The following is a 26389-nucleotide window of genomic DNA, read 5'->3' on the forward strand; positions in this document are numbered from 1 at the left end:
ACGCCTCTCGCGAAGCACAGGCTTCGGTGATTGGCGGAGAGCAGGGCCGAGACGTCACGTGGCCCGGGGCTCGTCTGTTTGCGGAAGTAGAAGGAAGTAGAAGTGCTGAGTAAGCCGAGGTGAGTGACGATGCAGGGGAGGCGGGGCCAGGGGGCCCTTTCCCAAATCTCCCCGGCACCCTAGATTCTTTGGCCTCCACCGGGACCCTGTTTCGGCCCATACTCTTGTTCCCCGATTCTGAGGCATGTCCTCCATTAACCTTTGTTTGACCTCTGAGTGCCCCCCAGCTTCCACCCTTTGATCCTCCATCGTTCCCAGCTCCCATCTGGTGATGGCTCTTGTCTCATCTCTAACTTGCGTTCCCTCGGGGACCCGGGGACCCTTCTCAGTACCTCTTTCTTTCTTGAGTGCCTCTCGTCTATCCCTCACTTCCTGAGTCAACCTCTTCCAGTCGTCTCCCAACTCTCAGTGCCCCTTCGTGCTCCCAGCTTTCACTCTGGTTCCCATTCATTGTCCCCAGCTTCCTTCCTTCCTGTGCCTTTCTAAGTGCTCCCGACTTCACCTCAGTGTGTTCCTTGATCACCCACTTCACCTCTGTCTTCTGCGTTCCTCTCATCTGTCTCCCCTGTTCTCCATCACTCCCCCCATTTTTTTTTTTTTTTTTTTTTTGTCTTTTTAGGCCTGCATCCGAGGCATATGGAAGTTTCCAGGCTAGGGATCAAATAAGAGCTGTAGCTACTGGCCTAAGCCCAGCTGCGGCCACATGGGATCTGAGTTGAGTCTGGGACCTACACTACAGCTCAGGGCAAGCCTGGATCCTTTTTTTTTTTTTTTAAATTTCGGTCCTTAACCCACTGAGAGGGGCCAGGAATCGAACCCGAGTCCTGATGGATACTGGTGGGGTTCATAACCTGGTGAGCCACAACTGGAACCCCTTTCCCCCTGTTTCTAACTGCCTGCTTCTCCGTGCTTATTGTCTCTCCTGTGCCTACCCCCAACCCCCATGCTCCCTCCTTTCCCTATCCTAGTCACCCTGGAGTCTCCCTATCTGTTAATCCTGTGTCCACCTCCTGCTCCCACTGATGACCTGGAAGCTGGTGACAGGAAGCGCGTGGCCCGTGTGACCATGTGACTGGAACCAGCAGACCTGTGGGTGTGGGACAGGGAGGGCACAGGGCTCAGGGATCTGTGCCAGTTTTTTTAATGGACTACGCATGTGACCCCAAACAAATACCTTCCCTTCCCCTAAGCTTCTGGATCTTTCCCTTACCTGCCCTCTTACCCACCCAACAGGATGTCAGGCAGGTTCGGTTTAGCATTGCACATGCTCCACCCTTGGGCTGAGTGCAGTGTTTTTGTTATTGTCTCTGCTTTAAAATTTTCCTGGCGTTTGTAGGCTGTGTTCTATCCGAGTCTCAGTTTTCTCATCTGTGACAGGGGGATTGTATTTCCTGCCTTCCTAGGGCTGCTATGAGATTTAAAACTTGTGAAAAAGTGGAAAGCCAAACTTTGTAACCAGCGTGGTCCTGTACAAATGCGTGGGTTTGCTATTGTGCCATAGGCAGAAAAGGGAAAGGAATAGAATGAGAAATCAAGGAGGGAAAAACCAGTCTCTCATTTAGCATTTGGCAAATTTATTGTCTCTCTGCTATGAGTCAGCCTCTTTTATATACTCTCCTTGCCATTTATTCATTCCTTTCTCATTTATTTAACAAATATTGGTGAGGTGTTTACTCTGTGCTAGGCTACCCTCAGAGCCAGTGCTCTTCCCATGTAACAGAAGGCAGAGAGGGCACTTGAGTTGCCTGAGGGGTTGGAGCTGGAATCTGAATTTTGTACTTTCTAACTCCAGAGCCTGTGTAATCACTCTGCTCTGGGAGTGAAGCTCTGGGAGGGTCTCTGGCTTGTCTCAGGGCTCAGGGTACTTTTTTCTCCTTTTCAGGGGTTACTTTCTTGTTAGATGACAGTGTTCTCAGAGGGAGTTTCCTTCTCACTCAGCACAATGACATCCGCAAGACATAGAGGAAGGAGGAATTTAAATGCCGTGTGTGTGTGTGTGTGTGTGTGTGTGTGTGTGTGTGTGTGTTTGCACATTTGTACTGGGTGTGTGTGGAAGGGGTGGGGGGTTGTAGTGAGGGGATACTCCAGCCCCAGGGCCTTTGCACAGGCTCTTCCCTTTGCCTGGAAACCGCTTCATCTGCGTATCCATATGACTTTTGCCTTCATTTACTTTGTCTTTATTCAAAGTTAAGTTCTTGGTGAGGACTAGTCACCCTATCAAAAATTTGTCTCCACCTGGACACTTCCTATCACCCATTTCTGGTTCATTTTACTCCTGAACACCTATCAGTATTCAGAACCTGTATATATATTTTGCCTGTTTATCCTCTTTATTACAGCCCTCTCTAAAGTGAAGTTCTAGGAGGGCAGGGATCTTGTCTGTTCGCCAGTGTGTTCTCAGCAGTGGTAATGTTGCCTGCCACAGAATAGATCACTGATCAATATTTGTAGAGGGAATCATAAAACGGGCCACCCAGTATGTACCATGCCACCAGCCCAAAGATCTCCTAAAGCCATCAAGGTCCCCTGTGCTCGGGAACTTCAGCAGTAGTTCTGGGCAGTTTGCTCTCCATCCGTGGTCCCGCTGAGCAGAGTGAATGAAAGAGACGCCTTTTCCATTTCAGAAAGGCCATTTTGCCCTGACTCACATCAGTGACAGTGAGGGCCTTGGCTTTCGGGGAACAGGGGACTACACACCAAGCTTCACTCAGCCACTTTCCATTCAGGATTTTCCCCAAAGGCAGCTTGAGGATTACGACTCGTTGGGTTCAGATCCTGGCAGATGACATCACCTCTTGCCCCTCAGTTAACTGTGTGTAACTTGGGGAAAAGGATAGCTTCTCTTATGTGTGTTTTGAGAAATAAATATGATAATTACCCCAAAACTTGGTGGGGCATCTGGCGCTAAGCAGGTGGTGTTGGGTGTGTAGGGGCAGGAGGGCCGCCCCCCCCATTCCTCTCTGGCTTAGGGAAGAGTCTGGGACGAGCTGGGGTCCAGGTGAGCAGGTGGAGGGATGTTTGGTCTGGAGGCAGCCTTGGAGGCGCAGAGGCTCAGATGGAAGTTGGAAATGACATGTGACCTGATCCCTGCACTCATCCAGTCTCTCCTTGTGCACTAATTGAGCGCCCTTGTGCTCCGCGCAGGCCCTCTGCCTAGTGTTGTCTGGAGTCTATGGAAGAAAGTACAGGTCCAGCCGCCAGGCCACGCCTCCCATTTCCTCTCTCTCTCGTTGCCTCATATGCCAAACAGGGATAAACATCTCATGGATATTTGTGAGCTTCCAGGCAGCTAGCAGCCATGAAGGCTCTCTGCCAGCCAGAAAGCAAGGTGGCCTCGTGAGAGGATGTACCTTGGGCTCGCGTGCTGGGCGCAGATGGCGAGGGCTCCAGGAAGGAAGCCCGCAGGGGACAGGGCAGGCGGGGTGCTTGACTGGACCCCGTGTTCTCAGCCTGTCTTGCCAGCGCGGCGCATGGGGGGGACTGCGGCTGCACCGGAGGCCATCCTGTGCCAAGCGTTCCAGTCACGGGACATCCTATCATGAGCTGCCGGGGCTGGTGAAGCCTGATTTCCAACTCCAGCAGAGCTGCGTGTGCTCCCAGTATCCCCCAGGTGGCCAGCTTCCTGCCCTGCTGCCCGTGGGGTCCTGTCACCCCTCGCCCCCACCCCCAGCCAGGCTTCATTAAACAGAGAGCTTGAAGCGTTTCCCTGCCTGGAGGGCAAAGGAGCTCACCTTCAAGCACTGAATTTTCCAGAGCAGAGCTCACTGCAGGAGTGAGCTCCCCCGAGGTTGCTGTTGTGGGCAGAGTGGGTGGGGAGCGGGGTGTGGTCTGTTACCACCCTCCCCGCGAAGAAGAGAGGAGGGAGGGGCCCCTCCAAGTTGTTGGCTCCTGGGACCTTTGGTTGGTTCATTCATTTGTTCTCATTCATTCACCAGCCATTTATGAAACACCCACTGTGAGGCAGGAACAGTGTGCTCAGTGCTTGGATAAACCCATAAATGGGGGAAGGGGACACCCCCTGCCAATATGTAGAGCGTCGTCACTGGGTAGGTGCTTAGTGGGGTTACACTGGGCGGGTGGGGCCCAGAGGAAGAAGCAGGTGCACCGAGGCCGAGAAGAGACAGGGTGTGATTCTTGGAGGCAGAGGCGCATGATGAGTCTGGAAGGACAAGAAGAGATTTATTCACTTATTTGACTGCGGGCTCTGGGACAGGTGACAATGGCAGGGATAGCCCAGAGGGGGCAGTGGTGGGGGCGGGGTTGTGTGTGCCCAGACCCTGCTCCCCAGCCCAGTGCCCATCCCTGCAGCTGTGCCAGCAAGACCGGGGGCTCCAGCGTCAGAGGTGGTGGGTTGGGAGGAAGGGGACAGAAATAAGGCCGGTCTGTTGTGATCGGTGCAGGATGTGGCCCTGGGTTTTCATTTCCTTTCTTCCACCTCGTGACAGCAGTGGCTACAGTGGCCAGCATCCCACTTTCTCTCCATTGTGTCATTTCATTCTCGTGCCCACCCTGGAAGGCTGGAGGAGAGCCAGGCCTGTCCTTTCTGGGGCCAGGCTGCTGTCAAGGGGAGTTCCGGGGGCTGGGGGGGGGGGTGCTGGCTGCCACCCCTGGGGCCCTGAGGAAGGGGGTCTTCCTTCCACCCTGCTGGACTCCCGCTGTGACTCTCCTCCTTAACCCAGGTGGGCCCTTGGAGCTGGGCGCTCCCGACCCCCACCTCCTCTGAGTGCCTCTCCTGATGCTGAGGCCTGCCCTTTGGGAAGCCTCTGTGCTGCTCTTGTGAGCCGGCCCTGATTCCCCCCACCCCACCCCCACCCCCACTCTCCAGATACAGGCCCACGGGCTCAGCCTACAGTTCTGCCTTCTTTAAAAGATATGTGATCATTTTCTATACCATTTGGAAAATAAGGGAAAGGAAAAAAAAAATTGCTTATAAACCTAATACCCTCATCCAGCCTTCGCATTTTGGTATGTTTTCTATCAGTTTTTGGTTTGTTGGTTTGGTTTTTTGCTGTGCATAATTTTCACTCATGTTTTAAGAGGCTTTCTCTGGGCCAAGTCTTGTCTTAGGGTTGAGTGTGCAGAAGTGAAGCTTCTTAAGAGCTTTTGCCCTAGGAGTTCCCGTCGTGGCACAGTGGTTAACGAATCCGACTAGGAACCATGAGGTCGCAGGTTCGATCCCTGCCCTTGCTCAGTGGGTTAAGGATCTGGCATTGCCATGAGCTGTGGTGTAGGTTGCAGACACGGCTCGGATCCCACGTTGCTGTGGCTCTGGCGTAGGCCGGGGGCTGCAGCTCCGATTCGACCCCTAGCCTGGGAACCTCCATATGCCTCGGGAGCGGCCCAAAGAAATAGCAAAAAAGACAAAAAAAAAAAAAAGAGCTTTTGCTCTTAAGAAGCTCTGAATCCAGGAGTTCCTGTTGTGGCTCAGTGGGTTAAGAACCTGACTAGGAGTTCCCGTTGTGGTGCAGCGCAAACGAATCCGACTAGGAACCATGAGGACGTGGGTTCCATCCCTTGCCTCGATCAGTGGGTTAGGGATCCAGTATTGCCGTGAGCTGTGGTGTAGGTCGCAGACGCGGCTCAGATCCCGAGTTGCTGTGGCTCTGGCATAGGCCGGTGGCTACAGCTCCGATTCAACCCCTAGCCTAGGAACCTCCATATGCCTTGGGTGCAGCCCTAAAAGGACAAAAGACACACACACAAAAAAGAACCAGGCTAGTATCCATGAGGATGCGAATTCAATCCCTGGGCTCGCTCAGTGGGTTAAGGATCCAGCATTGCTGCAAGCTGTCAGGCAGGTTGTAGATGTGGCTTGGATCCTGCATTGCTGTGGCTGTGGCATAGCCTTTAGCTGCAGCTCAGATTCAACCCCTAACCTGGGAATTTCCATGTCTCAGGTACAGCCCTTTAAAAAAAAGCTCTGACTCTAGAGCCAACCCAATCTTGGCTCTTTGTAGTTCTTACTCCTCCACCTATTAGCTGTGTGACCTTGGGCCCATTTCTTTCTCTCTCTGTCTCTCTTTTTTTTTTTTTTTTTTCCACTTTTAATGATTTTCATTTTTTCCATTATAGCTGGTTTACAGTGTTCTGTCAATTTTCTCCTGTACAGCAAGGTGACCCAGTCACACATACATGTATACATTCTTTTTTCTCACATGATCATGCTCCATCATCAGTGACTAGACACAGTTCCCAGTGCTGCACAGCAGGATCCCATTGCTTATCCATTCCAAATGCAATAGTTTGCATCTATTAACCCCAAATTCCCAGTCCATCCCTCCCCTCCCCCTCCCCCTTGGCAACCACAAGTCTGTTCTCCAAGTCCATGAGTTTCTTTTCTGTGGAAAGGTTCATTTGTGCCATATATTAGATTCCAGATATAAGTGATATCACGGTACTTGTCTTTCTCTTTCTGACTTACTTCACTTAGTATGAGAGTCTCTAGTTCCATCCATGTTGCTGCAAATGGTATTATTTTGTTCTTTTTTATGGCTGAGTAGTATTCCCTTGTGTATATATAGCTTATCTTCTTAATCCAGTCATCTGTGGATGGACATTTAGGTTGTTTTCATGTCTTGGCTATAGTGAATAGTGCTGCAATGAACATGCAGGTACATGTGTCTTTTTTAAAGAAAGTTGTTGAGTTGTATAAGTTGTTTGTATATTTCAGAGATTAAGTCCTTGTCTGTTGCATCGTTTGAAACTGTTTTCTCCCATTCTGTAAGTTGTCTTTTGGGGTTTTTTTTCTGGTTTCCTTTGCTGTGCAAAAGCTTTTCAGTTTGATGAGGTCCCATGGGTTTATTTTTGCTTTTATTTCTGTTGCTTTGGGAGACTTACCTGAGAGAACTTTGTTTGTTTGTTTTGTTTTGTCTTTTTTAAGGGCTGTACCCAGAGCATATGGAGGTTCCCAGGCTTGGGGTCAATTTGGAGCTGCAGCTGCCAGCCTACACCACAGCCAGAGCAACACGGGATCCAAGCCTTGTCTGTGACCTACACCACAGCTCATGGCAACACCAGATCCTTAACCCACTGAGCGAGGCCAGGGTTCAAACCCGCGTCCTCATAGACACTAGTCAGGCTCATTAACCGCTGAGCCACGATGGGAACTCCCAAGAAAACATTTGCAAGGTTGATATCAGAGACTGTTTTGCCCATGTTCTCTTCTAGGAGTTTAACAGTGTCTTATCTTACATTTAAGTCTTTAAGCCATTTTGAGTTAATTTTTGTGCATGGTGTGAGGGTGTGTTCCAGTTTCATTGATTTGCATGCAGCTGTCCAGTTTTCCCAGCAACACTTGCTGAAAAGACTATCTTTTTTTCATTTTATATTCTTGCCTCCTTTGTCAAAGATTAACTGACCGTAGGTGTCTCGGATTATTTCTGGGTTCTCTGTTCTGTTCCATTGGTCTGTATGTCGGTTTTGGTACCAGTACCACACCGTCCTGATGACTGTGGTTTTGTAATATTGCCTGAAGTCTGGGAGAGCTATGCCTCCTGCTTGGCTTTTTGTTCCTCAGGATTGCTTTGGCAGTTCACCTCTCTGTTTCTTGATTGTCTCGTACGTAGATTGAGGATAAAGATGGTACCCCTTTCTTAGGGTGACCATGTGGGTGAAATGACCTGTATGTATAAAGCCTTTGGAGCGAGGCCAGAGCTCAGGGGCACGTGAGTGTTTGGTGTGTGTTATGACCTGTACGGTCTGGCAGGAGGATCAGGGCTTTTCCAAATAGACAAGGAGAGGAAAGAAAATCTGGGTGGATGGATCGGTACAGACAGGCAAGGAGGTGTGAAGCAGCTTTCCTTCTGGATTCATGCGTGGTTTGGAGCCGACCAGGTGGGACTGATGGGAGAGGCTGCACTGGGAGCCAGGGGCTTCGCAGGCCCAACCTGCAGCCTAGAGCAGCCCCGAGAGCGTCGTGGACCCAGTGCCACTGAGCCTGCGACGGTGCCACGTGTCCTCCCTGAATTGTTATAACCTTTACAATAGCGGCTTTGAATGACCACGGGGTGTCTCTGGGGTTGTCGTGTCATACAGTTTCCCTAGTGATGTTGGCGATGCTTCCGTTTCTGTGCCCAAACCAAAATTGTGATAATGCCTCTTGGTGTGCTTGCTGTGTCTTCTGTTTGGGGAGGTTCTTCTCCCAGGACCAAGTCCCATGCCTTCACTTGGGGGCTCTCCCGTCGCCCCTGGCTGTGGAGGGAGGGATGCAGGTACCCCAGCGCCTCTGTCCTTTACCCTCCTAAGTACGGAATAAAGAAGGAACGTGACGTAGGTCTAAGCATCCTCACGGATGTTCTCATTTACTCCTCACAACCCTCGAGAAGTGAGCATTTGTCTGCATTTTAAAGGCGGAGAAACCGCCTCCCAGGGTCTGTTTGTACCGCATCTTCGGAGGACAGACGGTCAGAGCGCTTCACTCAAGTGCTCCAAGCCTCAGGCTCCTCACCTGCAACAGGGAGTTGATCAAACTCCAGAGGGGTTGGTGTTTGTTGAGTATTAACTCCCTTCCAGGGCTTGTTGTCAGGGCCTGTTAGGAACCCCCTGTTACCGGGGAGGTTAAGTAACTTGCCCGAGGTGCCGAGCTGCTCAGTGGGGAGGCTGGGATTTGAATGCAGCTCGGCTCCAGAGCTGCACGGTGTGGTGTGTGCTCGGGCCTTCGGCCTCACCCAGGTGGCGAGAATTAAATGACACCGGCACAGGCAGTGCTTCGCTTAGGGCCGACTCTCCAGGAAGAGCGCAGTGAGCAGTGAGTGTTTCCTGGTGCAATGATTCTGCTTGACCTTTACCCCCTTTTGGAGGGAGGGGCGTGCCCAAGGCTCGAGACCGGGCCAGGGATTGAATCTGCACTGCAGCAGATCCAGCCGCCGCAGTGACAATGCCGAATCCTGAACCCACTGCGCCGCCACCGGGGACCCCCTTTATTCCCTTAGTAGATGGTTCTTTGTAGGCTTTTTGCCCTTCCTTTTATCCGGGGCTAATCCTCCCTCCACTCAGAGGCCAGGATATGGCTAGTGTCTTTCATGTGGCCACTCCCCGCAGGGTGCCCACACTCCCCGGCTCTGTCCTCAGGGTCTGACCCACTCCTTTGGCAGGTGACATCCTCGCACAGAGGCATAGGGTGACCTCCAGCCGATTGTCACCCAGCTTTGGTGGCACTGCCTTAGGATGGTGTGCTTTCTGGGAACCCAGGAAATAAGACATCTCCTTCTGTCATCCAAACTGGGGACAGTTTCCATAGCAGACCCTGTGACTATGAAGCAATTTCCACCCAAACATATGTAGCTGTTTCTAAGTCTTTCTCTTTTTTTTTTGGCCACACCGGCAGCATATGTAGATCTGAGCTGCATCTACCGCCTACACCGCAGCTCACGGCAGTGCTGAATCCTTAACCCACTGAGCGAGGCCGGGGATCAAACTCACATCCTCACAGAGACAACGTCGAGTCCTTAACCTGCTGAGCCACAATGGGAACTCCTGTTCCCAAGTCTTGCCGTTCATACTCATTTCTGAGGGGCTTTCTGCGTTCTCTCAGGGCCTCTTGTGCAGCAGCGTAGCAGCCCCCAAGGTTTTAGACAAGTGTTAGAGTGCCCCTGCCATCGATGGAGTGTGACACGATCTTGGTCCCCTTGTGGCACCCAGGAGAGAGGGGACACTGGTTTTGTTTGTGGAGCTGAAGTGACCCACGCCAAGCTCTCTGAGTCTCAAAAAGTTGACTCCATCCTTGACAGAGTGCAGACCCCCTGGTGGCACAGGGCAGTGTCACCCAGCCCCTGTGGTCACATCAGCCATCTTCTTTGATCACGACACCCCCATACTGCAGAGGAGGAAACTGAGTCTCTGCCGGGGAAGCTGGGTCGGGGGGCGGGGGGTGGGGGGAAGGGGCAGGACAGTCCTGGTCCCCTGGGCGCAGTGGTAGCTCTGTGACTTCCCATCGCCCCTTCTTCCCACCCACTCAGTGCCGTTTCTCTTTCTTTCCCCTCCTTTTCAGGTCCCTCCAGGCCCAGAATCCAGGGAGCAGCGCCGGTGGGGACCGTCTGGGCGCCTGTGCAGGAGGCCGCTGCGCGTGGGGAGGCGGGCATGGGAGACGGAGCCCGGCTGACCAGAGACCCCGTTTTCTTCCAGCCTGAGGGGGAAGGCGGCGGGGCCTCCCCGCCGGCCCCACGGAGGATGCAGTTCTTCGGCCGCCTGGTCAATACCCTCAGCAGCGTCACTACCCTGTTCTCCAACCCGTTCCGGGTGAAGGAGGTGGCCGTGGTGGACTACGTCTCAAGCGCCCGGGTCCGGGAGGAAGGGCAGCTGATTCTGTTACAGAATGTTTCCAGTCGCACATGGGACTGCATCCTGGTCAACCCCAGGAACCCCCAGAGTGGATTCCGGTGGGTGATGGTGGGTCCCGCGCCCCGGCCCTTTGATTCCTCCCAGCCCCCCCGCCTGGGGGTCCCTTGGCCAAGAGCACCTTCTTCCGGGTCCACATCTCAGGGGCCTGGGGAGCGGGCGGGGGAGCCCTGCCCTTAGAACAGAGGGAGGGGCTTCCTGGACTCCGCACCTTCTGGCCCATCAGGGCCCTGGCAGCAGGGGCTGGGGGTGGAAGACTGGTTCCTGCGCGACGCATGCGGAGGGAGGAGGGGAGGAAGGATGGGGAAGCCGAGAAGGTCAAGGCCCAGGGATCATCTGAAGCCCTGGGTCTCTAAGGCCTGACGGTCCTGGTCGGGGCTGGTTGGCTGGGGTCTGACCGGGGTTAGGAGGAGTCGACTGCGTGGCTCAGGGCGCGCTGGGCCCCCCGGGGGCTAGAGGAAAGGGTGGGATCCCAGGACAGGGCCGAGGGAACTGAGGAGCTGCAGGGCTGGTTGGGGAAAGGGAAGAGGAGTGGCCAAGGACCTGAAACGCGGGTCCATAGGAGCTCGGCGACTGGCATGGAGCCGGCTAGTGCTGATGGCCCTTCCTCACTGGCTCGCCCATCTGGCTGTCCTGTCACCCAACTGCTCAACATGCTTCGAGCACCGCCAGTGTCTCCAGAGTCCCGGGCTCTGGGCCAGGCCCAGCGGGCTCAGCGAGATGACAAAACATGCGGTGGGCCTTTCAGGAATGTGCAGTCTGTGGGGGTGGCTGCAGGCAGCCCGGGACTTGCCATAACGTGGGTGGGGGTGGGGAGTGAAGAGGGGCAGCACCGGAGCGGACAGTGGCGACACGAGGAGGTGATCGCTTCCTGGGGGGCTGCCCTGGAAGAAGTAGGATTGTGTTCCGTAGACTCATTTGGACAAGGGCCTTCCAGACCTGCAGAGGCATAGGGGAGGGAACCGCGGGCAGATGGCCTGGCTGATGCTGGGTGCACCCAGGGCTTTGGTGACAGGTGGGGCTGGAGGGGACTCCCGGGGATCCCTCTGACTGAGGTGGCCTGGCGGGAGGAGGCTCGGGATGTGGCAAGCTGGAGGTTAGGTTCCAGCCACCGAGATGAGAGTGAGGCAGGATGTCAGTGTCCTGGCCCATCGGGTGAGAATTCAGGACCAGGCTCCACAGTGGGTGACTGGACTGAGAACGTGGCTCAGGGGCCAGTATAGACGCCAGTTTTCACACAGCAGGACTAGTCTAGACTCTGGGTACAGATGGGCCTGAGCTGATGCCCTCTGGCTGGCCCTGGAGCTTCAGAGTTCCTTCCCAGGCCTGAATGCACTCGCGGGAGGGCCACCGAGCCTCTCGTTGGAGGTGCCCGGCCCTGGTGGCTCCACCACCCTCCAAGTGCGACTCATCCCGAGTCCTGTCAGGATGCTCTGTCTGTCTTCTTGAGCCCCACTGAGGGCAGACTTCTGCCACCAGGGCGTTAAACCCTTTGCCAACAGTTTATTAACTGCACTTCTGCTGTTACCACCCCAGATCGCGTGGCATGTTATGGTTTACGGTCTTTTCACGTGTGGTACATTCACACATCCTCTGACAGCTCATTATACGAGATAAGCAAGGAAGGCAGTACCCATTTTATGGGTGAGAAAACTGAGGCTTGGGATGGGAAACGATTCATCCAGGGTTGCACAGGAAGCAGTGGAGAAGCAGAATAATCAGTGTCTTCTGGTTCCTAATGCATTTCTCTTTCTGTGCTGCTCTGTTGTTTCCATGTATTTAGACGGGACAGGGAGCATCGTTGGGTGGGGGTTCAAGCTAAGCCCAAGTCGCTCTACTTGGAACTCCTGACATCCCTCCTTTGGCTCCAGAGGCTGCTTCTTCTCTCTAACTTGCTCCCATCCAAGCATTTCTGTTTCAGCAAATGGCGTCACCATCCATCTGTGTGGCTGCATAGTCCAGATACCCTAGAGGGACCTTTCATTCCTTGAGCTCACTCACCCCTAGATCCAGGTCATTTTTGAGTTCTCTTGGGTTCTCCTCCCGAGCACATCTTGAATTTGCTTCTCTGGGATCAATTAGGCTTAGGTTCAACTTGAATGATAGAAAGCCCTGCATAAGACTTGCTAAGCAGGATAAAATTTTAGTTTCCTTTTAAGTGATAGCCAAGGCAGTTGGGGCTGGTGTGGCAGTGCCTCCTCAGGGACCCAGGCTCCTTTTGTCTTGTTGCTCTGCCATGTATGGTCTCCATTCTCTAGGTCACATGGTCCCAGATGGCCACGCCAGATCCAGCCATCACAGCCACCTTTCCAGCCAGCAGAAAGGCGGAAGGGCGGGGTGAAGAAGGGCTCTGTCTTTCCCTTTAGGGACTCTTCTCAGAAGCTAGATACATGCCTTCCACCTAGATCCTACTGGCCTGGGCTTGGTTCCATAACCACAGCTAACTGCAAGGGAGGCTGGGAAGTGTGCCTGTATTCCAGCCGGGTGTCAGTCCACCTAGCTGCCAGCTCTCTAGAGGCCGTGGTCCTTGCACACGGGGACTCCTGCCGCACCCCACCTCCCAGCCCATTGCTCTGCCTGCTGTCTTGTTCTCCTCCTATCCTCTTCCAGACTGCATCAGAATGGTCTTTCCAGAGGGCAGGTCTGACCGCATAGTCCCCTGTTGGACTCCTCAAGGGCTCCCTGTTTCCTTAGCACGGCAGGTGCATAGCATGGCTCCACAGGGCCAGGGTGGGGCTTCCCTCTGCCTCTGGCCTCAGCTCTCGCCACCCTGTGCTCCTGGCCTTGGCCTGGACTCTCACCCCGGCCCAGAACACTGTCTTCTTCTTTGCCTGCCTCACTTCCATTCGGCCTCCCCTGCCCTTCAGGCTAGAGGGTGTGCTTCTGCTGTGTGTCCCCAGGCACCCCGGCCCTGTGCTTGGTAGAGGGCCTCCCTGGGAGACTACAGATCCCGTGAGGGCAGGGCTGGGGCTTGTCCTGTTCTCCCTGGAGTGATTCCCCAGCACCAGCTTGCCTGGCACATGTCGGGGGTGAGATGAATGTGATGCATTTACCGAGGGCCACTGTGTGCCAGGCTGTCTGCCATCATTGTCGTCGTCGTTGTCCTTGGTCGATTGTCATTGTCATTATCCTGTCGAGGCTAAGAGACTTTTGGATTCAGGGGGTTGAGGGAGTGAGCTGGGAAGCAGGGGTAGAGGTTAGAGGGTGGGATGCTGGAGCTGAAGATTTTTTAAAATAGCATTTTAACATTTTTTTTTTAAAGCATTCATAACATTTTTAAAAGTGATGTAGAGTTGATTGACAATGTGTTAATTTCTGCTGTAAGACCAAGGTGATTCAGGTATACATATGTATACATTCTTTTCTCTTTTTTTTTTTTTTTTTTTTTTTGTCTTTTTGGGGCCACACTCGCAGCATATGGAAGTTCCCAGGTTAGGTGTCAAATCGGAGCTACAGCTGCCGGCCTCCACCAGAGCCACAGCCACGGAGGATCTAAGCCGTGTCTGTGACCTACACCAGAGCGCACAGCAACCCCGGATCCTCAACCCACTGAGTGAGGCCAGGAATCGAACCTGCAACCTCGTGATTCCTAGTCAGATTCGTTTCTGCTGCGCCACGACGGGAACTCCCCATACATTCCTTTTTATGTTCTTGTCCATTACGGTTCACGGTAGGGCACTGAGTAGAGTTCTCTGTGCTGTGCAGCGGGGCCTTGCTCTTGCTCCCCGCCATGTGTAACAGCTTACACCTGCTCACCCCGACTTCCCAACGAGCTGAGGTTCTGAAGAGCCGCAGACGTGGTGCTTCCAAGGCCTGAGGTGTAACTGGGAGTGAGGGCTGCGGCAGGGGTCAGGGGGCACTTTGCTCTTTGTGGCATGAAGGCTGCGTGGCACTCGACGTCCGCTTCAGGGGGCCGAGGTTCCTCTTAAGTCTCCTGCTTTACTCGCCTGGAGGGCTTGGAACTGTCCCCAGAGTACTTAGGCGTGTCGGAGGCGGAGGTCAGGCCCTCCTCCCCGCCTCCAGGTAGAGGGGCACCTGTCGTTCTGTCGCCCCTGAGCGTCAGGATGGAGGAGGGGATCGGGGTCTTCTGAAGCCTCAGGTTTTCTTCCCTCGGGACTGGGAGGCCCCCAGCACCCCCGTGGGTGGAGAATTGGATGCCGGCCAACACCAGCCACAGTGAGAGCATCTCTGCGTTGTCCGTGTCTGTGAGCCGCCGGTCTGTGTTAGAACATCCGGGCCACAGTCCCCGGAGGCGGGGCTGTTATCCATCCCCTTGACGATGAGGAGACACAGGTTCAGAGAATGTAAGTAACTTTCCCAAGGTCACACCGCTGCTCCACAGCAGAGCTATGGCCCAGGGGCCCGACTCCTCTGGGGTGAGCCCCACGCCCGTCACTTGTGGCACCGCTGGGTAGCGTCCGTCCTCTTCCTGGGAGGAATTAATCATTTCCTGCTGGCATTTGCTGGTGGCATATGATATTTGATGAGCCCGGCCAGGCCCTCGCTGGTATCTCAAGCAGAAGCAGGGCTGCACTTCCCAGGAATCCTGGGAGGGGTGAGCAAAGTGTGTGTGACATGCGACCTTTGCTTCTCAAAGAGAGACGGGCTTTTGAGCCCCTCTGCACTGGGGCGTTGCCCGGACACCCGGGGTTTGCGGGTTCACTGTTTATCCAGCCCACGGCCCCCTTTAGCAAGGGCAGGTCTCTGCTCTCCAGGGGCTCAGGCGGTAGCCAGAAACGGTGGCTCAGGACCCAGCATGCTGTGTGGAAGGTGTTGTAATGGGCTCGTGTCAGACCCTGGACAAACCTCACCCCTTTCCACTTTTTCTTTGCCCTTTTCTCCCTGCCGCTAAGAGTGCGCCTCCCACCCTCCTTGGCCAAACTCACGGGTCCCCGCTGTGTGAGCCTGTCCCCACCCCCACCTTCTCCCTCAGTCCTGTCCTGGGCTCCTCCTGCCTTGGATTGCCACGCGTCTGTGCATCTCTGTCCCCCACCAGGCCGCAGAGCTTCCAGAAGGTCAGGGCCTGGGTTTGCATCATTCCTCCTAATGCCCAGCTCGTGCCCAGCGCTCGCAGGGGCATGGGACATTTTTGTTGAATAGATGGATGAATCCACTGAAGACACAAGTGTGCTTGATGGGAGGGTGGGGAAAGCTCCTCTGGGGTAGCTGGGTTAGAGATGGACCTTAAAGGGTCAGGAAGATTTCAGGCGGAGAAGGTCTGTGAGAGAGGGGACACAGCAAAGGCGGGGAGAGGCGGGAGGAGCCCCTCGGAGGGTCAGCCGAGACAGGCTTGTGCTCAGCTTTCAAACTAGAGACTAGAAACCCCTCCAGCCTGATGGCTCTTGGCCATTTTTCAGTCCAGAACCTCCTTGCAAGTCCTAAGGGACCCTCTCCTCCCCCTAAACGCACCTCCACACATTGGCCTGTCATCTCCTGAGGTTCACCCCCACCCACCCACCGCCTCTGGGTCCCCCACTGAGGCTTATGCACAGGCAGGGGTTTCCCATGCGGCTGCCGGGGCCTTGAGTCTGCGGGCTCAGTTGTGGAAGAGAGAGGAGACACAGCCCCAGGTGTCCTCCGGATCCTTCCCTTTTCTCTGAATCTGTCTTTCACTTCCGTGTTCTAACCCGGATCTGGCTCTGCTTCCCCTGCAGGCCTCTCCAGAGTTGTCTCCCCCGTCCCCCTCCCACGGGCCCCGAGGGTGCGAGGTCCTCCTTGCTCCTCATCCTAGGCGGCCACGCACTCTCCCTCCTGGCAGCAGACACCTGCCGCCCTGGGGCCACCCCACATCCTCAAAGACACCCGCCCTGGCTCAGGGCTCCTCTCACCATCGCCGCTCCTGCCTTGACTCTGGTGACTGGTGCCTCTCCTCGCACCCTGGGCTCTTGGTGCCTGACCTCTCCTGGTCCACACGGCCATTGCCTGGACCCAGTCACCACCAGTAACAGCAGCTCTTCCATAAACACAAATTTCAAGCACCGCACTTTCCGATCTCTGCCTTCTGTCTTTCCAGCTCCTTCTCTGTGGTCCTGTGAGTGCCAGGTTCCCCACCTCTGGATGGTGGCCTCTTCACAGGCCTCATCCCTCTCCTGGCTTTCCCTTCTCACGCAGCTTAAATTCCATTGTCATCACAGCCCGCACACTCTCTGCTTGTGTGTCTGTCTCTCTCTTCATCAGCTTTGCTTGCAAAACCCCAGCCCTAGTCAATCCCCGTTCTCCACCGTGGCTGGAGGAATAGCCTTCGTGACCACTGCCCCTACCTGCTCAGCACAGCGCGGCCGGGCTGCTAAGGGAGCCTGTGCGTTCGGCAAGCCTACATTTCTCTGGAAGCCTTGCCTGGCCCTCTCTCCTCCACCTAAGGCCCCACCTCTCCGTGCTCACTCTCAGCTGACGGCCTGACTTCTGTCTTCCTGAGAAAGCAGAAACCACTGCAAGAGATGAGAACTCCCGAGAGCTCCCTCCACCCTGTCCCCCGAACCTGCATCCGGGGCCTTCCCTGCTGCCCCCAGAGATGCAGCAGCCCTGCATCCAGCCCAAGCCCTTCCCCCTCAGGGTCCTCATCCACACCTCAGGACATCATTTCGGCAACTCTTGCCCCTCTCTCCTACATAATCCCCCCTTTACTGGGTATTTTCCATCATTATACAAACATGCTTTCAAAAAAAATCTCTCAACTCCACTGTCCCCTTAGACACTGCCTGTTTTCAGCGGTCTTTAATTCCTCTCCTCCTATTTTTTATTTTTAAATTTTTTATTCCTGGTTGAAGTACAGTTGATTTACAGTGTTAGTTTCAGGTACATGACCCAGTGATTCAATGATTTATAGATTATACTCCATTTAAAGTTCTTATAAAACAATGGCTCTATTTTGCCATTTGTTGTGTAATATGTTTTTATTCCCTCTATATTTTATTTTATTTGTTTATTTTATTTATTTTGGCGACGCCTCTGGCATGCCAGAGTTCCCAGGCCAGGGATTGAACCCAAGCCACAGTAATAACAATGCCAGATCCTTACCCCGCTAGGCCACCAGGGAATTCCTTATCTATTTTATACATAGTATTTGCATCTCGTAGTTCTAAACCCCACTGATAACCACTAGTTTGTTCTCTATATCTCTATATCTGTATCTGTTTTGTTACGTATATCGTTTGTTTTGTGTTTTAGATTCAGCATGTAAGTGATGATATTGAATATTTGTCTTTCTATGTCTGACTTTTCTCCCTAAGCACAGTCCCTCTCTAGGTCCATCTTCATTGTTGCAAATGTCAGAATTTCATTCTTTTTTATGGCTGAGTAACATTCCACTGTGTGTGCATATTACAGTGTGTGTAGTTGTGTGTTATTATGGCTTTTTTTTTTTTTTTTTTTTTGTCTTTTGTCCTTTTTGGCCCACACCCGCAGCATATGGAGGTTCCCAGGCTAGGGGGTCTAATCAGAGCTACAGCTGCCGGCGTCCACCACAGCTCACAGCAACGCCGGATCCTTAACCTACTGAGCGAGGCCAGGGATCAAACCCTCAACCTCATGGTTTCTGGTCAGATTCATTTCCGCTGCACCACAACAGGAACTCCTATTATGGCCTTAATTTGTGTTTGCCTGACGACATATGCAGGGGAGCCCCTCTGATACAGACTGACCGTTCGGCAGTCCTCTCGGATGACCTACCTGCTCAGGTGTTTTGAACATTTCAAACATAAAGTTCTTTTCCTCGCAGAGTTTTGGCAGGTGTATTTTGTGTATCCATATTCTAAATACACACCTTTGCTGATTATGTGTGTTGTGGTTGCCACTCTCTGGTTTGCCTTTTTACTTTCCTGATGGTGTCTGTTGATAAACAAGAGTTCTCAGCCTTTCGGAAGTCAAGCTCACTCATCTTCTTTATGACGCGTTCTGTGTACTATTTAAGAACTTCCTTCTCTACTGTGAGGTCATCAGGATAGTCTCCTGTATTATCTTCTAGAAACTTTATTGCTCTGCCTTTGAGAACTAGATTGATAATCTACCTGGAGGGTTATTTTCGTTGTGCTTGGCCATGCCTCCAACATGTGGCAGTTCCTGGGTCAGAGAGCAAACCTGAGCCACAGCAGTGACAGCACCAGGTCCTTTAACCACTAGACCGCCAGGGAGCTCCTGGAGATTTTTTTTGTTTTCTTTTTTTCTTTTTAATGTGCAGTGTGAAATAGGACTCAAGTTTCTTCTTCTTGTTTTGGTCAGAGATTCAGTTTTCCTGGGCCTTTTTTATCACAAACTGCTCTCTTCCACTGCTCTAGAAGCCATGTCGATCGTAAAGCAGGTGTTCTTCCATGAAGGGACTGGTTTCTAGTCACTGCTCTATTTTTCCTTTTTTGCACCAATACAATGCTGTCTTTCTTTTTTGGCTGCGCTGGCAGCATGTGGAGTTCCTGGGCTGGGGATTGAATCCGAGCCACAGCTGTGAACCCATACCTCTGCAGTGACCTGAGCCACTGCAGTCGATTCTTAACCCACTGCACCATGGCAGGAACTCCTAATATCCTTTATCCTTTTTGAATATTCCTAGATTAAATCAAATATTTGTTTATGATTTTTAGCATCTATGTTTATGAGAAATATTGTCCTATAATTTTCTTTTCTTTTTTTCTTTTTTTTCTTTTTGGTCTTTTTAGGGCTGCACCCATGGCATATGGAGGTTCCCAGGCTAGGGGCTGAATTGGAGCTGTAGCCACTGGCGCCCACGCCACAGCTACAGCAACACAAGATCTGAGCCGCATCTGCGACCCACACCACAGCTCATGGCAACGCTGGATCCTTAACCCACTGAGCGAGGCCAGGGATCAAACCTGCGTCCTCATGGATACGAGTCAGATTCGTTTCCGCTGAAGCCATGATGGGAACTCCAGATTTTCTTTTTTTAAAAAAAATATTCTCATCAGGTTTTGCTGTCCGCTTTAGCTGGCTTCGGAAAAGGAGCTGAGAAGTAATCTTCCTATTTTCTGGAAATTGTTTAAGATTGATATTATTTCAGATGGCCATCTGAGCTGGGGGCTCTCTCTGTGGGAAGCTTTAAAAATATGTATTCCGGGAGTTCCCGTCGTGGCGCAGTGGTTAACGAATCCGACTAGGAACCATGAGGTTGCGGGTTCGGTCCCTGCCCTTGCTCAGTGGGTTACCGATCCGGCGTTGCCGTGAGCTGTGGTGTAGGTCGCAGACGCGGCTCGGATCCTGCGTTGCTGTGGCTCTGGCGTAGGCCAGTGGCTACAGCTCCGATTCAACCCCTAGCCTGGGAACCTCCATGTGCCACGGGAGCGGCCCAAGAACCAAGAGATAGCAACAATAACAACAACAAAAAGGACAAAAGACAAAAAATAAAAAAAAAAATATGTATTCCGTATCTTTAACAGGTGTAGCACCACCAGATTTTCTCCTTCTTGTGTTCATGTTGGTATGTTGTGTTTTCAAGGAATTCGTCCACTTTTATGTTGTCAAATTCATTGGCGTAGGTGTGCCCCCCTTGGTGCAGTGGGTGAAGGATCCAGCATTGTCTCTGAGGCAGTGCAGGTTTGATCCCCAGCCTGGCCCAGTGGGTTGAGGATCTGGCATTGCTGCAGCTGTAGCGTTGGTCACAGCTGTGGCTCAGACTTGATCCCTGGCCCAGGAACTTCCATATGCCACGGGCGTGGCCGAAAAATAAAAATAAAAATTAAAAATTCATTGACATAAAGTTGTTCATAATGTCCTCTTTTTTTTCTATTTAATATTTGAAAGATCAGAAAAGGTGGTACTTTGTGTTTTCTCTCCTCCCGATTCAGTTTTGTTAGGGGTTTATTGATTTTTTTAAAGTCTTCATAGAACCACCTTCTGGCTTTGTTTAAGCCGGATGCCGCTGTACCTAAGCTAATGCCCTTTGCCCTGTCTGTTCTCTTTTATGAGTGTTTTAGTAGTTGCCATAAAGATTACAATATGCACCCTTGACGTATTAAAGTCTATCTTAAATACCACTTCCCTGACAGTGCAGTTCCATTTAGCCATCTCATCAGTTTTTCGTGATGTATTTTAATGAAGTATATGTAAACATGTCTATCTATATAGCCCCCAAACATTATTCTTATTCTTATAAACAGTCAATTTAGATTTGCCCATATGTGAGAGTTCCAGTCATGGCTCAGCAGTAATGAATCCAACTAGCATCCATGAGGATGCAGGTTCGATCCCTGGCCTTTCTCAGTGGGTTAGGGATTCCGCGTTGCCGTGAGCTGTGGTGTAGGTCTCAGACTCGGCTAGCTCAAGTTGCTGTGGCTGTGGGGTAGGCTGGCAGCTGCAGCTCCGATTCCACCCCTAGCCTGGGAACTCTCATAGGCCACAGGTTCGGCCCTAAAAAGAAAAAAACTAAATAAAACCAACAATGATTTGCCCACAAGGTTACTCTTTCCATTGTTCTTAATTGTTCTTTATTCTTTCCTGCATCATCTTGTTTCCACCTGAGATAGTTTTCTTTCTGCTTCATTCTTAGTGCAGTTCTGCTGACAATGAATTCTCTGTTTCCTTTTCATTCTTTTCTTCACAGCTGCGCCTCTGGTATACAGAAGTTCTCAGGCCCGGGATTGAATTTGAGCTGCAGCTGCCACCTGTGCCATAGCTGCGGCAATGCCAGATCCTTTAACCCACTGCAGTGGGCCGGGGATTGAACCTGCACTTCCACAGTGACCCAAGCCACTGCCGTCAGATTCTTAACCCACTGTGCCATAGTGGGAACTCCTGAATTCTCTGTTTTTGTATCTCTGAAAATGACTATGCTTTACATTGATTGATTGATTGATTGATTGATTGATTGTCTTTTTAGGACCTCACCTGCAGCGTATGGAAGTTCCCAGGCTAGGGGTAGAATTGGAGCTGCAGCTGTCGGCCTACACCACAGCCACAGTCCTGTGGGATTCAAGCCATATCAGTGACCTAACCCACAGCTCATGGCAACGCCAATCCTTAACCCACTGGGCGAGGCCAGGGATTGAACCCGCATCGTCATGGTTACCAGTTGGATTCATTTCTGCTGAGGCATGATGGGAACTCCCCAATATGTTGAATTCTTAATTTGAATTAGTATAGTTTCCAGTTCTACAATGTCCAATGAACTCTTGTAAAATCTATTTTATTATTTATTTTCTTGAACAAATCAATCAGATTTTTTAAAATTCCAATTTAATAACTCTGATATCTGGGTTGCCTGAGGTTTCTGTTTCTATAGTCTGTTTTTTCCTCCTGGACCTCTTTGGTCATTTGGTCCTAGTTTAGGCATGCCCGGTAATTTTTTTTCTTTTTTTTTTTTGTCTTTTTCTAGGGCTGCTTCCCACAGCATATGGAGGTTCCCAGGCTAGGGGTCGAATCAGAGCTGTAGCCACTGGCCTACGCCAGAGCCACAGCAATGCAGGATCCGAGCCGCGTCTGCGACCTACACCACAGCTCATGACAATGCCGGATCCTTAACCCACTGAGCAAGGCCAGGGATCGAACCCACAACTAGTCAGATTCGTTAACCACTGCGCCATGACGGGAATGCCCGGTTTTACTTTTTAATCACACAGCATGTAGTCTTATGAGTCTGACTTTTTTTTTTTTTTGAGGTCTGTACCCACAGCATATGGAAGTTCCCAGGCTAGGGGTCAAATTGGAGCTGCAGCCGCCAGCCTACACCACAGCCACAGCAACTCGGGATCCAAGCCACATCTGAGACTTACACCATAGCTCATGGCAATACCGAATCCCTAACCCACTGAGTGAGGCCAGGGATCGAGCCTGCAACCTCATGGTTACTAGTCAGGTTCTTTCCCACTGAGCCACTGCAATGGGAACTCCTAAATCTGACGTTTTTTCACTTAGCATAATGCTTTTGCAATTCATGATTGAATGTTTTCTTTCTTTTCTTCTTTATCATTTTTAGGGCTGCACCTATAGTTGCACCCAAGTTCCCAGGTTAGGGGTCGAATCAGAGATGTCGCTGCCAGCCATAGCCACAGCAACGCAGGATCCTTAACCCACGGAGCAAGGCCGGGGGTCGAACCTGCGTCCTCATGGATACTAGTCAGATTGTTTTCCACTGAGCCATGATGGGAACTCCTAATTGAATGTTTTCTATTTTTCTACCTCTATTAGCTTGGGAATTTGTACTCTGCTATTATCTCTTAGTGATAGTTTTTGGGAGGTAGTTTTCCATGGGTCTCTTATGTTTCTGTACATCTTACGAGCAGAGGCACTGATCACCTTTGTTCTCTGCAGTCTTTACAAGGATGTTTATATCATGAACAGCTTTGGAAGATAGAGGTAGGGACTCTGTCTGGAGCAGAGGGTAAGTTTGCTTTGCTCTTGTATAATAAAGATACTGTTTTCTCCCAGAGCGAGGCTTAGACCAATTTGCTCATTGATAATTGTAACAGATTCAAGTTCCCCACATTCAGGGTTTCTGTCTTCTAATGTAACATGAATAGGTGTCACCTGACCTTCTTCATGTCACCCTGTGGGAACTGGATCCCTGGGAATTGGCGCAAATGCTGATACTCTGGCTACTGCTCTTGCCGTGAGTAATAAATTGCCCTTTGTCTTTGATCCAGGAATCTTGTGTCTTCTGCCAGCGTCCATGAAACTGTGGCAGGCTAACTGGTTAGTTTGCAAGTAGGGTAAAATCTGAAACCCTTCATAGCTCTTACTAGAACCCTAGAGATTGTAACACACATCCTTGGCCTTGGTAAACTATAATGGGTACTTTGGCCTCTTTCAGAACAATAAAAGGGTCTTAGAATCCTTTAACTGCATTTCTCCCCTCCAGACGTCTATGCCATGTGTTGTTTTGCTAATTAATATTTCAATTTAAAACCCAACAAGACATTATACTGTCAGTGTTTGTTATTACTCTTCTTCCTCTTCCTCTTCCTCCTCCTCCTCCTCCTCCTCTTCTTCTTCTTCTGTCTTTTTGCCTTTTCTAGGGCCGCACCCGCAGCATATGGAGGTTCCCAGGCTAGGGGTTGAATCGGAGCTGTAGCCGCCGGCCTACACCACAGCCACAGCCACGCGGGATCCGAGCCGTGTCTGCAACCTACACCACAGCTCACGGCAACACCAGATCCTTCACCCACTGAGCAAGGCCAGGGACCGAACCCACAACCTCATGGTTCCTAGTCGGATTTGTTTCCACTGCACCACTACGGGAACTCCTGTTTATTATTTTAAACATTTTATTATGGTTGATGTAGAATGTTCTGTCAATTTCTGCTGTACAGCAAAGTGACTAGTCGCACATATACATACAGTCTTTTTCCCACATTATCGTCCATCATGTTCCATCACAGGTGACTGGGTAGAATTCCTTGTGCTCTGCAGCAGGACCTCATTGCTTATCTACTCCGCATGCAGCAGTTTGCAGCTACTGACCCCAAACCCTCAGTCCATCCCAGTCCCTCCCCCTCCCCCTTGTGACTGATCTCCGTGTCCATGAGTTTGCTTCTTTTCTGTAGGTAGGTGCATTTGTGCCATATATTAAATATTAGTGATTGTCTGTTTATTTAGATTCACTCACATATTTACCATCTTTTTGTTGCCTTTTTTTTTTTCCGTGTATCTTTGACCGTCTCTCTAGGATCAAGTTTCTTCTACTTAAAGAAAATTCTTTTAAATTTCCTTTTTTGGGGGTCTGCTAATGACACAGTCAGTCTCTCTTTCTCTTTCTGTTTTAACTGGTGAAATATTTTAATTTCAACCTCATACTTGAAGTGTTGTTTGTGTGTTTGTTTTCTGGTTGTAGAATTCTTATTGGCATCTTTTCCTTATCTTTTCTTTTCTTTTGGCTGCACCCATGACATGCAGAAGTTCCAGGGCAAGGGGTAAAACCCAAGCCACAGCAGTGACAATGTGGGGTCCTTAGCCACCAGGCCCCTAGGGAATTCTGGCATTTATTTTCTGTTAGCTTTTTAGGATGTCATTTCATTGTCTCTGGCTTCTGTTATCGAGGGTGCGTTGAACTTCATTGTTGAGTCTAATGGTTGCCCTTTGAGGGTAACTTTTTTCCCTTTGCTGTTTTTAATATTTTCTCTTCACATTTCATCTTCAGCAGTTGTAGCATGGCACATGTCAGTTGTTGCTACGTTATCATATGTTGACCAGTGTGTTTCATTCTCAGTCTTTGCTATGCAACAAACTACCCCAAAACTTAAAACTATATCAATTATTTGGCCCTCCAGTCTGCAGTTTGAGCAGAGCTCAGTGGGAACGGCTTAGTTTAGTTCTACATAACGTTAGCTGGGGTGCCTTGACTGCAGGATCCACTTCTAAGATGACTCACAACTGGCAAGTTGGTGCTGGCCATTGACTGGGGGGGTCCATCCAGTGCTAAGAGTCCAGGGCCAAGAGTCATCTCATCGGTGTTTTAGCTTCCCTACGGTATGATGGCTGGGTCCCAAGACATAGAAGGTTCTAGTCTCTTAAAAGCCTTGGTCCAGAAACTAGGGTGGCATCACTTCTGCCGCATTCTCTTAGTAAAGCAGTTACAAAGCCAGATTAAAGGGTAAAGAGACATAAGTTCCCACTGCTCAGTGGGAAGAGTATAAGTGTGATTTTTGATGGGGAGGAGGTAGAGGAGGACTTACGGGATATTTTAAATTAATGGAACAATGTTTTCCATCTATTTGGGTGAGTTCTCACTCATTAACTCTTCAGTTATGGCCTCTGTCCAATTCTGTTTCTGTTGTTTTTGTAGCTCCACTTATACGCATGTTAGATCTTTTCATTACATAGTCTGTCTTTTATCTAGTTTCCTGCACTTTGCAAGCTTTTGTCTCTCCATGCTCTATTCTGTTTACTCTTTTATGACCTATCTTTTCACCAATTTTCTACTCAGCATCGTTCAGTCTGTTAACACACCTAGTCATTGAGCTCTTAATTTTGGCAATTATACTTTTTAATTCTGAAATTTCCACTTGGTTCTTTTTTTATAGTTTAATATGATTTACCACAATCGTAAATCTTCTATTTTTATCCTCTTGAATACTGCCAGTTATTTTTGAAGTCTGTGTTAGGTAACTTCCGTATTTGCAGCCCTCCACTTACAGATCTGTTTCTATTGTATATTGTTTCTGTTGGTTTTCTTTCATGTTTTCTTATCTTCTCATGTACCTGGTGAGTTTTGATTACATGCTGGATCATCAGTTTGCAACAATGCTTGTGGAAATATATGTGATTATATATATATGTATGTGTGTGTGTGTATATATACATACATATATATATATATATATTTTTTTTTTTTTTTTTAAGAAAGGAAAGGACATCTTTGCAAATAAAAAGACAGCACCAACTCCATTTAGGTCTATGTATGTCTTTGCATGAAGCAGAGGAGCGTCCAGCTGGAGGGAGTCAGTGCACAGCTGCAAGCAGGCAGTGACCTGATTGTGGGGATCCAGGTCATCTGATTCCATAAAGTATATGGGCTGAGTCCTTCTTGGCTCATTTCTGTGTTTTCCTCCTCTGCCCTCACTCCTCAGACTCTTCCAGCTGGAGACGGAGGCCGATGCCCTGGTGAACTTCCAGCAGTATTCCTCCCAGTTGCCGCCCTTCTACGAGAGCTCCAACCACATCCTGCACGTCGAGGTCCTGCAGCAGCTGACCGACCTCATCCGCAACCACCCCAGCTGGTCGGTGGCCCACCTGGCAGTGGAGTTGGGGATCCGAGAGTGCTTCCATCACAGTCGCATCATCAGGTGGGCGGGAGACCTGGCCAGGTGCGGCAGGAGGACGGGACCTTTGTGTGTGTGGATGAGGAGTCTCAGTCCTGCCTCAGTTCCCCTCCGTAAAGTCCAGAAAGTTGCCCAGAGTACTTGACTTAAACAGGGGCAGCATTGCCTCTGGCTTCGAGCCTAGGAATGCTGACCAAAGTCAGAAGGAGCAGCCCGTGATAGCCATTTTATACCCATCATGAACTTGAATCCTCCCAACACGCTCATGAAGTGTGGTCATCCCGGTGAGAGGTCAT

At 50.8% G+C, this 26389-nt stretch overlaps 1 protein-coding gene across 7 annotated transcripts in view; it reads left to right on the plus strand.

Moving 5' to 3' along the window:
- The window catches only part of PLA2G6 (phospholipase A2 group VI), a 64113-nt gene continuing 37724 nt past the window's right edge, over window positions 1-26389 (plus strand). Inside the window, exons 1-4 of one of the 7 annotated variants that reach the window (XM_003126052.5) lie at window positions 52-119; window positions 10049-10083; window positions 10183-10436; window positions 25902-26117. In XM_003126052.5, the coding sequence (XP_003126100.2) occupies window positions 10228-10436; window positions 25902-26117 (425 nt within the window). In that variant the 5' untranslated portion in view covers window positions 52-119; window positions 10049-10083; window positions 10183-10227. The other 6 variants (XM_021091493.1, XM_013988206.2, XM_005655513.3 and 3 more) reach the window with 6 other exon arrangements.

This window comes from Sus scrofa, chromosome 5, assembly GCF_000003025.6.
Source record: "Sus scrofa isolate TJ Tabasco breed Duroc chromosome 5, Sscrofa11.1, whole genome shotgun sequence".
Taxonomy (NCBI): domain Eukaryota; kingdom Metazoa; phylum Chordata; class Mammalia; order Artiodactyla; family Suidae; genus Sus; species Sus scrofa.